The sequence below is a fragment of the Phyllopteryx taeniolatus genome, chromosome 2 (assembly GCF_024500385.1).
Source record: "Phyllopteryx taeniolatus isolate TA_2022b chromosome 2, UOR_Ptae_1.2, whole genome shotgun sequence".
NCBI classification, from domain to species: Eukaryota; Metazoa; Chordata; class Actinopteri; order Syngnathiformes; family Syngnathidae; genus Phyllopteryx; species Phyllopteryx taeniolatus.
This window is the reverse complement of record NC_084503.1, coordinates 38,425,559-38,440,341: the sequence shown is the minus strand read 5'-3', so window position 1 is coordinate 38,440,341 and position 14,783 is coordinate 38,425,559. Positions and strand designations below refer to the sequence as shown.

Here is a 14,783-nt window from a genome sequence, read left to right as displayed (position 1 = left end):
ACCTTTAACTGTTCTTATTAATGTCACTGATGGTGTAGTGGTACACTTGCCAGACTTTGGTGCAGGCAGCGTGGGTTCAGTTCCCACTCAGTGACGGTGTGAATATGAGTGCGAATGGTTGTCCGTGTCTATATGTGCCCTGCGACTGACTGGCGACCAGTTCAGGGTGTAGTCCGCCTTTCGCCCGAAGTCAGCTTGGATAGGCTCCAGCGCCCCGTAACCCTAACCAGGATAAGCGGTGTTGAAAATGGATGCATGGATGTTCTTATTAATAATTAATGACAGGATCAATGTGAAGACACTGATCATGTGCATGATTTCCCACAATAATTACAAACAATGTAAGTAGGAAGCAGGACAGAAACAAATCTGCAAGTGTTTACATTTTCACATGACTTCTACAGCTAATTTTAGAACAGGCCCGCAGGTGATCCTTGAGGCCAACCTTGTGACCATGGGCACCATATTGGTGACCCCTGGTGTAGACAGAAACTGGTTTTCAGGCATCCAGAGGTTAATTTGGTTTATATACATGACTTGTGTGCTTGTAGAGACCTGGGCCAGGTTGCAGTTGGAATGACATGTGACTTTTTGAGGCTTTGGAGCAATGACAGTGATTTTGTAGAGCTGCTTCACTTCGTCACTATTTTGCCAGGAAACTTGAGACCTGCTCTGGTGAGAAGTTAATGCCCCAAAAAGTGCTGACTCTTACTGTTTCCCCAGTTCAATTACTATCAAGTTTGCATGCAAATGTCTCCCAAAATATGTTTAGCGCTAACTCTTTTTTGTATTACATGACAAGCGGAAATGTATCATCGAGGAAGTGAGAAAACATCCTCACCTTGATGTCAGTGGTTTAAGCCCTCGGTTTTCTGCAACATTACCGCAAGTATCTCCTTTTTTGGCATGCAAATGGATTGTTGACATAAATCATTTACAGTTCCCACAAAACCATATACTTCTGCTCTGTTCGCTCTCAGAGTGACAATGATGGACGACCTTTCCAACACATCCCTCAGGGCTGTTTTGGACCATGTTCAGACACATTTTGCTGATTTTCTCCAACTACCACATTACAAGCAGACAAACATGGCAAAGAAGGCTGTAAGTGAACTGGTAATAGACTTATTTTTAATAGTCGTTGGAGCGTCATTATCTTTGTAAAGGCAGAGTTTTTGTTACAGCTCTTATAATGGATCTCATTAGATTGTTCTGATGTATTCAATGTTGGGATCAAGCCTGCTTTTGCCGTATTCTGTTGATCTAATGAGAGCCAAAAGCTGCGATATCAAGAATTCACACTTCTTGTATCATGAAATACAGTCAGACGTGGCAAAAGTACTCACGCTCTGTACTGAAGTAGAAGTACAGATACTTGTGTAAAAAAAAAAGACTGGTAAAAGTAGAAGTACTGATTCAGAAGGGGTTTGCAATGTTAAAACTACTAGCAAGATTTGAATGTAGAATCTCTGCTCCAGCCTGTGTCTGACCAAAACTTGGCACGCGATTATGAGTGTGTAGTCGTGACAAATAGTCACAGAGAATGCATATACAGCTTACAACAAAATAATACGCTAGCATTAGCACTATAAACAAGCCGACATTAGCCGGGGTTGCTACGTTGGTAGCAGTGAATGATTCGTAATGGATTGTTACTATAACACTAAATATTATCAGTTTAAATTTGTATTTTTCAGAATGTGCAAGCAATAAAAAATTGAAAAGAGGTGATAAACCTAGATGTTGAGCAGACATGTTGCTAATTCCGAGTTGGTTCTGAATCCTCTGCAGCTTCTATGTTTGCCCATGTTTTATCTGTCCAGTATGAGTGTTCTGTGTTATAAGCATGGTCAAACAAATTAAACGCATATCTCAAGGCATTACTGCATTATATAGAGTTGTTGATTACTTTGTCATAAAGTATTATATGCAGCAGGAAATAAAACTGAACTGCTTAATTTGCAGCAGTAATAGAACCTGTGAGTGCAAACTCAAGTGATGATGAGATGATTTTGAACCACTTACGTGTGTGGAATTTTACAGCATTCTTACTCCATGCAAGCTCGGAGATGATAATATTTACAATAATTATTGTATAACAGCATGTGGTGGGCTGCAGGGTTCCCATAATGTGGATGAGATTGATGGCCCCACTCTGGACTTCCTGGGCCCTCTTCTTCCTTTCTTGGATAGAGACAGTTTGGCTCTGGTAGACAGAGGTGCTCTGGCTTTGCGGCTGGAGGAGATGCAGAGCTTCTGTCTTCCCAAAGAAGCCCTGAGAGATATCAGCGCCCTGCTCACACAGAATGACTTCATGGGGTAAATGAAGCTTTAAAAAGTCATGTTTATTATATGTCAAAAGATCATTTTAAAATAAATGCAATCATTGGAAGAAGATATGCAACACTTTATTATTGACTGGAAAATAAATGTAAACATTCATAAATGCAAGATGTGGGATTGTCAGCTAATCACACATACAGTATGGTTACTGATTTCCCCTACAAATCAATGTTTCATAAATGGCCAGCCAATTGCTGCTTTGGGGTTTACCATTTATATTTCAAACTAATTTACTGCAAGGATTTTGAATATTAAAGTTGATCATCAACTAAAATGTGTGAATTTTAGAAAATGTTCCGATTTCCTGAGCGAGATACAGATATAGTTTCCAATTTCAGCCGCTTTTATACTTACACCGTGATGAAAAACTGGTGTCACTCCCCACTTAATCTTGACGGCATCCTCTTTGACTGACACTGACAGCAGTGCTAAAGCAACTGACAAGAGCATCTCGTGCTTGCTGTTGTCGGTTACGTACATTTGATGTCACCGTGAAAAAGGTTGAAACTTGGTAGTTTTGACAAAAACTGTTTCCCTCTCATCTTTTCCTCTTCTCTGCTCTACTGGGATAACTTTGCTTAATTTTCCTCACAATGCACTAACAAGTTTGGGACTTTGTTTTGCTCCCTCTTCCTGAATCAAGTCTGCACATTCCAAATTAGGTGATGGAATAGTCCATTGCATGAGAATGGCGGGCACTCAAAACAATCATGATAGTTGAATCCTGAATTAAAACAAAAACAATGCTAATTGCTTTAAACCAAAGAAACATTTCTTAATTTGGTTTTATGAGACGTTTGGGGGGGAAGGGGGCTGAAAATCTTGGGCCCCAGACAAATGCTTGTGTTAGCCTAATGTTAAGTCCACCCCTTCTTGTAACATTATGACTTCATACTCGGAAATGTATTACTTTTCACAATCTTATAACAATGCAAGCTTGTTCTCTTAATTTTACAGTTTTTTCCCTCATTACACATATTTTCCTTTTCAGTGTGGCCCTAGGACCCTTTATTTAATGCAGGGGTCTCAAACGCGCAGCCGGGGGGCCAATTGCGGCCCGTGAGAAGATATTTTGTGGCCCCCAACTTGTTTAGTGTTAATGCAGCCCGCATGTTTTTTTTTTGCTGATTCGTTGCCCTGGATGTTCTTTTTTTTTTTTTTTTTTTTTTTTAAAATCACTTAGAAGCTACCGTAGCTCAGGCTCATGGCAGCTTTCAGCTGTGTTTGTTGACAAGTTAGCCAAAGTGACTTAGCAACGTTAATCACTCACCCAGTCCCAGTCATGTCTTTCTCAAAACCTGCGGTGAAGAGAAAGGTTGGCGATGAGCACAGCCAATTTCAGGAAAAGTGGGAGATGGAATGTTTTTTTGTTGAGCACAGGGGCACCCCATCGTGCCTCATATGCACAGAGAATGTTGCGGTGCTCAAGAAATACTGCATCAGACGTCATTACTCAACTAGACATGCTGAGGCGTGTGCAGCAAAATACCAGGGAGATGAGAGAGAGGACCCGGTCACACACTGTATCTTGTTCTGAAATGTTAATAATAATGATTGAAAAGATTTGATGTATTTTTTTGAATACTTAAACCATTTTTTGTGGATTATTTGATGCAACATAGACACACCCAGATTCTATCTCCAGTGGCCTGAGGATAAGTTGAATTTGAGACCCCTGATTTAAGGTAACGTTGACCAAAATATACGACTGCTTATTTTTTAGGGAGCCATCCAAGTGGCAAGCTGGAGATGTTGAACATTTGGGAAGGCTGGTGTTCTCCTTGTCAACAAAACAGATTAACTCCATCCCACTGGTGAGAACCCATCATGACAGACCCAGTAGAATAATACATATTTTGTCACATGACTGTCTAAGATGAGTGTATTACACATTGTACCCCTTTTTAGAAAGTGTTGAATAAAGACACAGTGGAACAGGTTCTTGTGGGTCAAGAGCGCTGGGAGGATAGTCCGGTGGGTGTAGTCTGTTTGAAGTGGCGCATGGACCAACGTCATCAAAGAGAGAAGACGCAGAGCCTCATGCGAGGGATTGTAAAAGTCCAAGGCATTGGCAAAAAAAGTTCAGTATTTTATTCTATACTCTTTGGATCTTGTACAACACCAACTCCAATGAAGTTTGGACGCTGTGTTAAACATAAATAAAAACTGAATACAATGATTTGCAAATCATCCATCCATCCATCCATCCAGTTTCTGAGCCGCTTCTCCTCACTCGGGTCGCGGGCTTGCTGGAGCCTATCCCAGCTGTCATCGGGCAGGAGGCGGGGTACACCCTGAACTGGTTGCCAGCCAATCGCAGGGCACATAGAAACAAACAACCATTCGCACTCACAGTCATGCCTCCGGGCAATTTAGAGTCTCCAATGAGAAATAATAATTAGCAAATAATCAATAACTTAGAATTTTATGGCTGCAACACGTTCCAAAAAAGCTGGGACAGGTGGCAAAAAAGATTGATAAAGTTGAGGAATGCTCATCAAACACCAGTTTGGAACATCCCACAGGTGAACAGGCTAATTGGGAACTGGTGGGTGCCATGATTGGGTATAAAAGGAGCTTGACTGAATTGCTCAGTCATTCACAAGCAAAGATGGGGCGAGGTTCACCTCTTTGTGAACAAGTGTGTGAGAAAATAGTCCAACTGTTTAAGGACAATGTTCCTCAACGTACAATTGCAAGGAATTTAGGGATTTCCTTATCTGCGGTCCATAATATCATCAAAAGGTTCAGAGAATCTGGAGAAAACACTGCATGTAAGCGGCAAGACCAAAAACCAACATTGAATGCCGTGACCTTCAATCCCTCAAGCGGCAGTGCATCAAAGACCGACATCAATGTGTAAAGGATATCACCACATGGGCTCAGGAACACTTCAGAAAACCAATGTCAGTAAATGCAGTTCCGTAAGTGCAACTTGAAACTGTACTATGCAAAGCAAAAGTCATTTATGAACAACACCCAGAAACGCAGCCGGCTTCTCTGATTCCCGAGCTCATCTAATATGGTTAGAGCGTCTACCTCACAGTTCTGAGGACCGGGTTTCAATCCCCAGCCCCGCCTGTGTGGAGTTTGCATGTTCTCCCCGTGCCTGCGTGGGTTTTCTCCAGGCACTCCGGTTTCCTCCCACATCCCAAAAACATGCATTGTAGGTTGATTGAAGACTCTAAATTGCCCGTAGGTGTGAATGTGAGTACGAATGGTTGTTTGTTTATATGTGCCCCGCGATTGGCTGGCAACCAGTTCAGGGTGTACCCCGCCTCCTGCCCGATGATAGCTGGGATAGGCTCCAGCACTCCCGCGACCCTTGTGTGGATAAGCGGCTCAGAAATGGATGGATGGATAGCTTGAACATGATTTGCAAATCATTGTATTCTGTTTTCATTTATGTTTAACACAACGTTCCAACTTCATTGGAATTGGGGTTGTATGATTATGCTGTGTACAATCCATCTACTCCCAAAGGCCGAGACAAAGACACTATGTTAATCATTGTGGTTGTAGTTTGTAGTCGCCTTCCACTGAAGTGCATTAGTGAATGCCATTAGATGTGCTATAAATCGGGGTTTCCCACACAATTTCAGCTCTTAAGTCAAAGTAGGGGCGGCACGGTGGCCGACTGGTTGGAGCGTCAGCCTCACAGTTCTGAGGTGCGGGGTTCAATCCCCGTCCCCGCCTGTGTGGAGTTTGCATGTTCTCCCCGTGCCTGCGTGGGTTTTCCCCGGGCACTCCGGTTTCCTCCCACATCCCAAAAACATGCATTAATTGGAGACTCTAAATTGCCTGTAGGCATGACTGTGAGTGCGAATGGTTGTTTGTTTCTATGTGCCCTGCGATTGGCTGGCAACCAGTTCAGGGTGTACCCCGCCTCCTGCCCGATGACAGCTGGGATAGGCTCCAGCACGCCGCGACCCTAATGAGGAGAAGCGGCTCAGAAAATGGATGGATGGAAGTCAAAGTAGAAATGTGGTTCATTTCAGAGACTTACAAAAATACATCATGTACTTCTTACAATAATGCCACAAAAGTGACGTGCATACAAACTAAAGCTCGAGAACCCAACAGGAATGTGTTATTATAATCACTATTACAACAAACAGGAGGAAGTACATAGGGGACAGTGCCTCTGGATTGGCTGACTGTGGTGGTGGTCCCTCTTTTCATAAGTGGGACCAGAGGGTGTGTTCCAATTACAGGCGGATCACACCCCTCAGCCTCTCTGTTAAGGTCTATTCAGGGGTGCTGGAGAGGAGGGTCCATCAGGAAGTCGAATCACAGATGCAGGAGGAGCAGTGCGATTTTCGTCCTGGCCATGGAACAGTGGACCAGCTCTACACCCTCGGCAGGGTCCTCCAGGGTGCATGGGATTTCGCCCAACCAGTCTACATGTGTTTTGTGGACTTGGAGAAGAGATTCGACCATATCCCTTGGGGAGTGATGTGGGGGGAGCTTCGGGAGCATGGGGTACTGAACCCCCTGATACGGGCGGTTCGGTTCCTGTACAACCAGTGTCAGAGTTTGGGCCGCATTGCTGGCAGTAAGTCTGATTCTTAGGGTTGGACTCCGCCAAGGCTGCCCTTGGTCACCGATACTGTTCATAATTTTTATGGACAGAATTTCTGGGCACAGCCGAGGCGTAGAGGGATCTGGTTCAGTGGCCTCAGTATTGCAGCTCTGCTTTTTGCAGATGATGTGCCGGGATCACCAACTCTCACTGGAGCAGTTTGCCGCCGAGTGTGAAGCGGTTGGGATGAAAATCAGCACCTTCAAATCTGAGACCATGGTTATCAGTCGGAGAAGGGTGGAGGCCCTCTTCAGGTCGAGGATGAGATCCTGCCCCAAGTGGAGGAGTTCAAGTATCTTGTGGTCTTGTTCACAAGTGAGGGAAAAATGGAACGGAAGATCGACAGGCAGATCGGTGCAGCATCTGCAATGATGCAGACTTTGTATCGGTCCGTTGTGGTTAAGAAGGAGCTAAGCCGAAAGGCGAAGCTCTCAATTTACTGGTTGATCTACGTTCCTACCCTCACCTATGGTCAAGAGCTGTGGGTCGTGACCGAAAGAACAAGATTCCGGATAAAAGCGGCCAAAATGAGTTTCCTCCGCAGGGAGTCCGGGGTCTCCCTTAGAGATAGGGTGAGAAGCTCAGTCATCCGAGAGGGGCTCAGAGTAGAGCCACTGCTCCTCCACATCGAGAGGAGCCAGATGAGGTGGCTCGGGCATCCGATTAGGATGCCTCCCTGGTGAGGTGTTCCGGGCACGTCCCACCGGGGACAACCCAGGACACGCTGGAGAGACTTATGTCTCCCGGCTGGCCTGAGAACGCCTCGGGATCTGCCCGGAAGACCTGGATGAAGTGGGTGGGGAGAGGGAAGTCTTGGCGTCCCTGCTAAAGCTTGACATTGATAACCTCTCACTTCATTTATCAAAATACTTGAATACCATTATAATGTCTTCAAAAGGGGGATTTCCCATGCAAAAGCCAATGATTTCCACATCATGATGCCATTAGAAAAAACATTTCACAGAACATTTTTATTTTTATTTACATTTTAGTTTGAAACACAGCTCTGGCCTTCCTGTGTGGAGTATGCATGTTTTCCCCGTGCTTGTGTTTTTTTTTGGGTACTCACATTCCAAAGGCATGCGTGTTAGGTTCATTCACTCTTAATTGTGAGTGTGAATGGTTGTTTGTCTATACAGTATGTGCCCTGTTATTGACTGGCTACTAGTGCAGGCGGTACCCCGCCTCTCACCCAACATCAGCTGGGATAGGCTCCAGCTCACCCATGACCATAATCAGGACGAACGCTATAAAATGGCTCCGACCCTATGTTTGGGAAACCCTGTTACAGATTGATAAGAAATATTTATTTTCTTCTTGGACCAGTCCCCAGCTGTGCAGACATCAGAGGTACATTCCCCTCCGCATGGACATCATCTCAGTTGAGCCGCATGTCACAAGTCGACCTGAAAGAGTGTGTAGAAGTCTTCGGCCAGGATACTTCGCTGAACTCTGAGCAGCGCCGGGCACTCTGGGTCAAACTTAGACAGGTAAGTAGATACAAGAATGGGCAAAACAGTTCTTTTTTCTCAAGTTCTTTTTTTTTTGTTTGTGTGATTTTATTTTGGGTCTGTGGTGGAATGTTTTTGGGAGGTATAACAAATGTGCCTCAACTGAACTCAACCTCTTGCACCCAATAAAAGCGATATAATGCTTGACTTTTGGTCTCCAATCTATTATGTCCAGTCAGTGAGGTACATTGCACAAGCTAATGAGAGCCAATACAAGACCTAGATTAAAAATGATGCCTTTACAAAGATAACAAGGTTCACTTATGATTAGAACTGTATTAATGTGGTTGTAGTTTGCAGTGGTGTAAAAGTGCCCTTCATCCTAGTGATTTGTAGCCTTTTCGGTCAGGAATCGTTTTGAGTAACTTAAACCTAAGCGTGCAATTTCACTCAGCCAATCATTATAATTATGTAATGTAATAATAATGTGAAGTTATGATTATGAATAATGAAATATATATAAAACACTGGTACAGTATTATTATAAAAATAATGACAAAGATTAAAATTTTTGGTAGGTTAGGAAAGTAAAAAATATTGTAATTGTCCATCCATCCATCCATCCATTTTCTTTACCGCTTATCCTCACTAGGGTCGCGGGCACGCTGGAGTCTATCCCATCTGACTCTGGGCGAGAGTCAAGGTACACCCTGAACTGGTCGCTAGCCAATCGCAGAGCACATGTAAACAATCAACCATTCTCAGTCACATTCATACCAATGTAAAATTTAGAGTCCTCAATTAACCTACCATGCATGTTTTTGGAATGTGGGAGGAAACCGGAGTACCCGGAGAAAATCCACGCAGGCACGGGGAGAACATGCAAATTCCACAAAGGCGAGGCCAGATTTGAACCCGGATCCTCAGAACTGTGAGGCAGACATGCCAACCAGTCGTCCAACGTGCCACCCCGGTTAATATCTTTACCAAATTTAATATAGCCTACCACCGCTAGTTAGAACCAATTGCAATCACTCCACATGTGGTCAAGGGTAGATACAGCCACCAGTGCACTTCATTGAAAAAAACGGTAACAAAATAAACACACATAAAAGGGCGATTCTAGTATCAGAAATTTAGGTGTGCTGGGATTCATTTTAGGGGCGCTTCAGTACCCCTAAAAATGGGCTAGAAATGCTTATGGTTAGCATATTATTAGATATACACCACTCTGACAGTGACAATCAAAACCAGCCCTTGTATTGAATGCCATTACATTTTGCAGGTGTACCTAACGATGTGCCCAGTGAGTCTGGAAATCCACTTAGTCTCCATCACTGACAGCCAAAAACAATTCATGGCTTCAGGCTGTAATTGTCAACACCTTCCTGTGATTAAACTATATTGCTGTTCTCTGTCCACTCCAGTCGTTCAGTCCAGTGAGTAAGCTCAGAACAGATGAGGTTCTGGCTCTCGGTTCTCTAGTGACTGAAATGACAGTCAGAGAACTGCATGACTTCTCTTTGACTGATCTGGCTGTTTTGGCCCATCTGGGGACGTTGTCACCCTGGAGCACGAAGAAGGTCAATTGAATTTAAACTTGAAGTTTATGCACATTGACTTACAGTATAAACTACTGAATGTGCTGATTACTCATTTTGACTATTCAGATGAGAGCGGTCATTTCCGGGGTGATGCGCAAGTGCAACCTGAAAATAGAGCAGTTATCTGTCGTCGATTTGGCGACATCTGGCCATCTGATCTGTGGTCTATATCCCTCAGAGATGAAAAGAATGAACCCTTACAACCTCAGGTAAGTCAGTGTAATCTTTCCAAAGCTGAAAGATTTTGGTCTTCATATCTACACAAACAGTATTTTTATTCACAGTTGCGGTATATACAGTATAAAAATGATAGTACAGGTACATTCAATCAGAAAAAGGATGGTGGCAGGGGGAAAGTGGTTAGTTTATAAGTTGCAAATGTGTATAAGTATGTGCAAGTTGCTCAATTGCCAAAACTCACTGGCTAACAAATGTAGATAACTAGAAAGTGAGTGCACACACATAGAAGCGTTCTGTAAACATTTTGCATATGCTCAGAGGAGTGACTCCAGAACCTTTTTTCCTGAAACGGCAGCATGGCGGTCCGGTTCCTGCGGGAAATGTCCTTGCCATGCACAGAACAGCAGATGGAAGCTTTGACAAGTCGTTTGTCCAGACCTGAGGCCTTTGGTCCAGTCAGTGCTTGGGGACCTGAAGTTTTCACGGAAATTGGGACACTGGCAGGTACAGCCGAACGTAATATCCCAAAGGATATTTTGTTGCCAACCTTTTATTTCCCCTCATCCAGAGTGAGGACAAACAATTCTTGATGGATTGGAACAATTAAAAACAAATCTCCTTGGGGTTTGAGAGTAGAACTGGAAAAGTTGAGAAAAAGCTTTATTTTGAGCTACATTAATCATCTAACGACAATGTTTGTGAAACTTCTGTATGCTCAGCGGGCCTCGAAGACATTGTTTTGTCAGCTCTGACACAAGAACAAGTGGAAGGAATTACCAGTGAAGCAATACGCCTGCTGTCACCCAAAAAGATGGCAGTAAGTTCCGCCTCTGATTTCATGGCAAGAGGTAGCTTAGAAGCAATTTATGTCAAGCAGATTACACTGCATTTCAAGACAAGGTTTTTTTTGTACTGTATATGAAAATATTCTCTTATAGCTCCATAGTGGACCAATTCATATTGATGACACAACATCAGCTGGGGGTTCATATCATAATCAGTTTTGGAGCTTCTGAAAGATTTAAGGGGCTGTCTTGGAGCCAGTCACAAGAAGGAATCATGCCATAAAACCTATGACAAAACTCCTCTCAAATTCGCATTCACGTGTCAATCCCCGGCCCCGCCTGTGTGGAGTTTGCATGTTATCCCCATGCCTGCGTGGGTTTTCTCCGGGCACTCCGGTTTCCTCCCAACATGCATGCGAGGTTAATTGAAGACTCTAAATTGCCCGTAGGTGTGAATGTGAGTGCAAATGGTTGTTTGTCTGTGCCCTGCAATTGGCTGGCAACCAGTTCAGGGTGTACCCTGCTTCCTGCCCGATGATAGCTGGGATAGGCTCCAGCACGCCCGCGACCCTAGTGAGGAGAAGTGGCTCAGAAAATGGATGGATGGATTAAGGACAGGGCAGCAGGGTGAAATAGAAGTAAGCATGCATGCCTCACAATCGAGAGGTTCTGGATTTGAATCTGAAAATGTCAAGAAACTGTATTGATGGATGGATTCAGTACACTGAAATAGTGCTAATCTCTGTAGTGCTTCTTTCTGTTTTGTATTCATGCTGTGCTTCCCAAAGAACCTTATAGGTTCCACTTTGGCTTTGTGTTGGATGCGTGCCTGCCAGGTGGTGTTCAGTGCCGTTCAGTTGTCCTGGCTGAGTGCTGAGCAAGCCTGGGCCATCACTGAGGAGCAGTGGACCGAGCTGGACAACGAACAGAGACACGCACTCAGACTTGCTCGGTATGAAGGAGATTTACTGCTAGAGCAGAGAGGTGGGTATTGACACAACAATCGTGATTGAAACTAATTTCATCCTGTCGTACTAAGACTGTTTCCATAATCCAATAATTTATATATTTTACTGTATTTAATATGGTAATGTTTGTTTCTAAGCAACACCTGTGATTTTTATGGTTTGAAGCCAGCACTCATGAATGTTCTGCTTCCACAGGGAGAAACTCTGCTCCAGCAGCCCTGAACACAGATTGCTTCGCTTTAAGCTTTGTGGCTCCAAGTCTCTGGTTATGGCATCTCATTTAAAATGCTTCATCTTGTTTAATTAGCATTTGACTTCCCTTATCATCCACTCATTTATACATAAAATAAACATTATGAACCATTTTACTGCTTCTCTGTGTTGCTTCCTTTAGTTAACTATGCGCCTGATTTCAGTCTTTTCAGAGAATGTAAATTATTCAAAGTGAGTAATTTGTAGATAATTTACTATTCTGAAAAAACCCCCATCATTGGTTCCTGTTGTAAATGTGGTTGTTACATAAATATGACCTTATATGTTTTGAGGAGCGGCACGGTGGCTGACTGGTTAGAGCGTCAGCCTCACAGTTCTGAGGACCAGGGTTCAATCCCCGGCCCCGCCTGTGTGGAGTTTGCATGTTCTCCCCGTGCCTGCGTGGGTTTTCTCCGGGCACTCCGGTTTCCTCCCACATCCCAAAAACATGCATTAATTGGAGACTCTAAATTGCCCGTAGGCATGACTGTGAGTGCGAATGGTTGTTTGTTTCTATGTGCCCTGCGATTGGCTGGCAACCAGTTCAGGGTGTACCCCGCCTGCTGCCCGATGATAGCTGGGATAGGCTCCAGCACGCCCGCGACCCTAGTGAGGAGAAGCGGCTCAGAAAATGGATGGATGGATGGATGTTTTGAGGACTAAAAATAAAAAGGTTTTGACTCAAGCTTTACCAATTACTCTCCGCTTTAATCAGAATCAGAATCATCTTTATTTGCCAAGTATGTCCAAAAACACACAAGGAATTTGTCTCCGGTAGTTGGAGCCGCTCAAGTACTACAACAGACAGTCAATTGACAGAGAACACTTTGGAGACATAAAGACATTGACAAAAAAAACAGTCACTGAGCAGTAAAGGGTTGCTAGTTATCTGGTAATGCCGGTACATTTATTTTTTATTTATTTATTTTTTTTTTAAAGTTGGAAAAACAGTTTAGCGCTAACGACTCTAAATCAGTCAACAGTTCCAGAGATCTATTGAATATCTGAGTGAAGACTGGAGCGAGCTGGTCCGCGCAGACTTTGAGGCAGGATGGGGACACATGGTCTGCGCCTGCCGCTTTGTTAATCTTTTGTTGTTTGAAGATGGGCGGCACGGTGGCCGACTGGTTAGAGCGTCAGCCTCACAGTTCTGAGGTGCGGGGTTCAATCCCCGTCCCTGCCTGTGTGGAGTTTGCATGTTCTCCCCGTGTCTGCGTGGGTTTTCTCCGGGCACTCCGGTTTCCTCCCACATCCCAAAAACATGCATTAATTGGTGACTCTAAATTGCCCGTAGGCATGACTGTGAGTGCGAATGGTTGTTTGTTTCTATGTGCCCTGCGATTGGCTGGCAACCAGTTCAGGGTGTACCCCGCCTCCTGCCCGATGACAGCTGGGATAGGCTCCAGCACGCCCGCGACCCTAGTGAGGAGAAGCGGCTCAGAAAATGGATGGATGGATGGATGTTTGAAGATGCGTCTCACATCCTGTTCGCGGATGGTTAACGCAGAAGTCGGTGGAGTGATAGTGGTCGGTGGTGCGGCTGGGTGGGTGTGGGGTGTGAAAGTGTCCTTTTCAACTCTGCAGTAGAAGGTGTTAAAGTCGTTGGCTAGTGTGCTATTGTTCTCAGCTTGGGGGGATCGTCGCTCGTAATTTGTCAGTGATTGGAATGCATGCCAGACTGATTTAGAGTCGTTAGCGCTAAACTGTTTTTCCAACTTTGAAAAAAAATAAAAATAAAAATAAATGTACTGGCATTACCAGATAACTAGCAACCCTTTATTGCTCAGTGACTGTTTTTTGTCAATGTCTTTATGTCTCAAAAGTGTTCTCTGTCAATTGACTGTGTGTTGTCGTACTAGAGCGGCTCCAACTACCGGAGACAAATTCTTTGTGAGTTTTTTGGACATACTTGGCAAATAAAGATGATTTTGATTCTGATTCTGATCACATTAAAATTCCTGTTAAATAGGAGTCAGCACATATGGCCCACCATTTAAAGTGCCTCTGGTTAACCCTAAATAAATTTCAGCTTTTCTAGTTTGCGTTCCCTGACATTTTTCCCTTATAGCAGAAGCCTGAAGGTTTTGTGCTAACACTGACTGCTATTTGGAACTGTTCATAATTCCTTCCACCTTGTCTAAGGCCCCAGTTCCAGCTGAAGAAAAACAACCACCCAAAGCATAATCCTGCCACCACCAAGGTACACTGTAAGTATGGTGTTCTTTTGGTGATGAGCAGTTTTGTGTTTGTACTAAACATACCTTTTGGAATCATGGCCAAACAGTTCAACATTTGTTTCATCAAACCATAACAAATTCTCCGAAACGTGTGGAAAAATGTGTTATGGTACGATTAAACCAAGGTTAAATTTTTGGCCACAAATAATTAAAAAAATTATGAACAGTTTGAAATCGCAGCCTTTGTTAGCACAAAACCTTCAGGCTTCTCATAGAAAGCAAAAACACCTTGTGGTTACTCGTGTGGGGTTCAGTTGGTCTCAATGTGTGAGGAGGATGGTTCTCAACCTGCTCAATTTATAAAGTGCCTTGAGACTTCTGTTGTGAATTGCCACTATATAAATACTTGAAGGTTCCATTTTTCTATTTAAAGAATACCGC

At 43.8% G+C, this 14,783-nt stretch overlaps 1 protein-coding gene across 4 annotated transcripts in view; it reads left to right on the top strand.

Moving 5' to 3' along the window:
• LOC133474416 (stereocilin-like) overlaps window positions 1-12,260 on the top strand; it is a 32,421-nt gene extending 20,161 nt beyond the window's left edge. The window contains exons 17-29 of one of the 4 annotated variants that reach the window (XM_061766122.1): window positions 552-675; window positions 803-885; window positions 981-1,116; window positions 2,120-2,319; window positions 4,067-4,157; window positions 4,252-4,423; window positions 8,252-8,415; window positions 9,804-9,959; window positions 10,047-10,189; window positions 10,516-10,664; window positions 10,880-10,977; window positions 11,782-11,929; window positions 12,109-12,260. In XM_061766122.1, the coding sequence (XP_061622106.1) occupies window positions 552-675; window positions 803-885; window positions 981-1,116; window positions 2,120-2,319; window positions 4,067-4,157; window positions 4,252-4,423; window positions 8,252-8,415; window positions 9,804-9,959; window positions 10,047-10,189; window positions 10,516-10,664; window positions 10,880-10,977; window positions 11,782-11,929; window positions 12,109-12,197 (1,753 nt within the window). In that variant the 3' untranslated portion in view covers window positions 12,198-12,260. Of the gene's footprint in view, window positions 1-551; window positions 676-802; window positions 886-980; window positions 1,117-2,119; window positions 2,320-4,066; window positions 4,158-4,251; window positions 4,424-8,251; window positions 8,416-9,803; window positions 9,960-10,046; window positions 10,190-10,515; window positions 10,665-10,879; window positions 10,978-11,781; window positions 11,930-12,108 lie in introns of those variants that run through there. The other 3 variants (XM_061766123.1, XR_009787493.1, XR_009787492.1) reach the window with 3 other exon arrangements.
• Window positions 12,261-14,783: the final 2,523 nt, after the last annotated feature.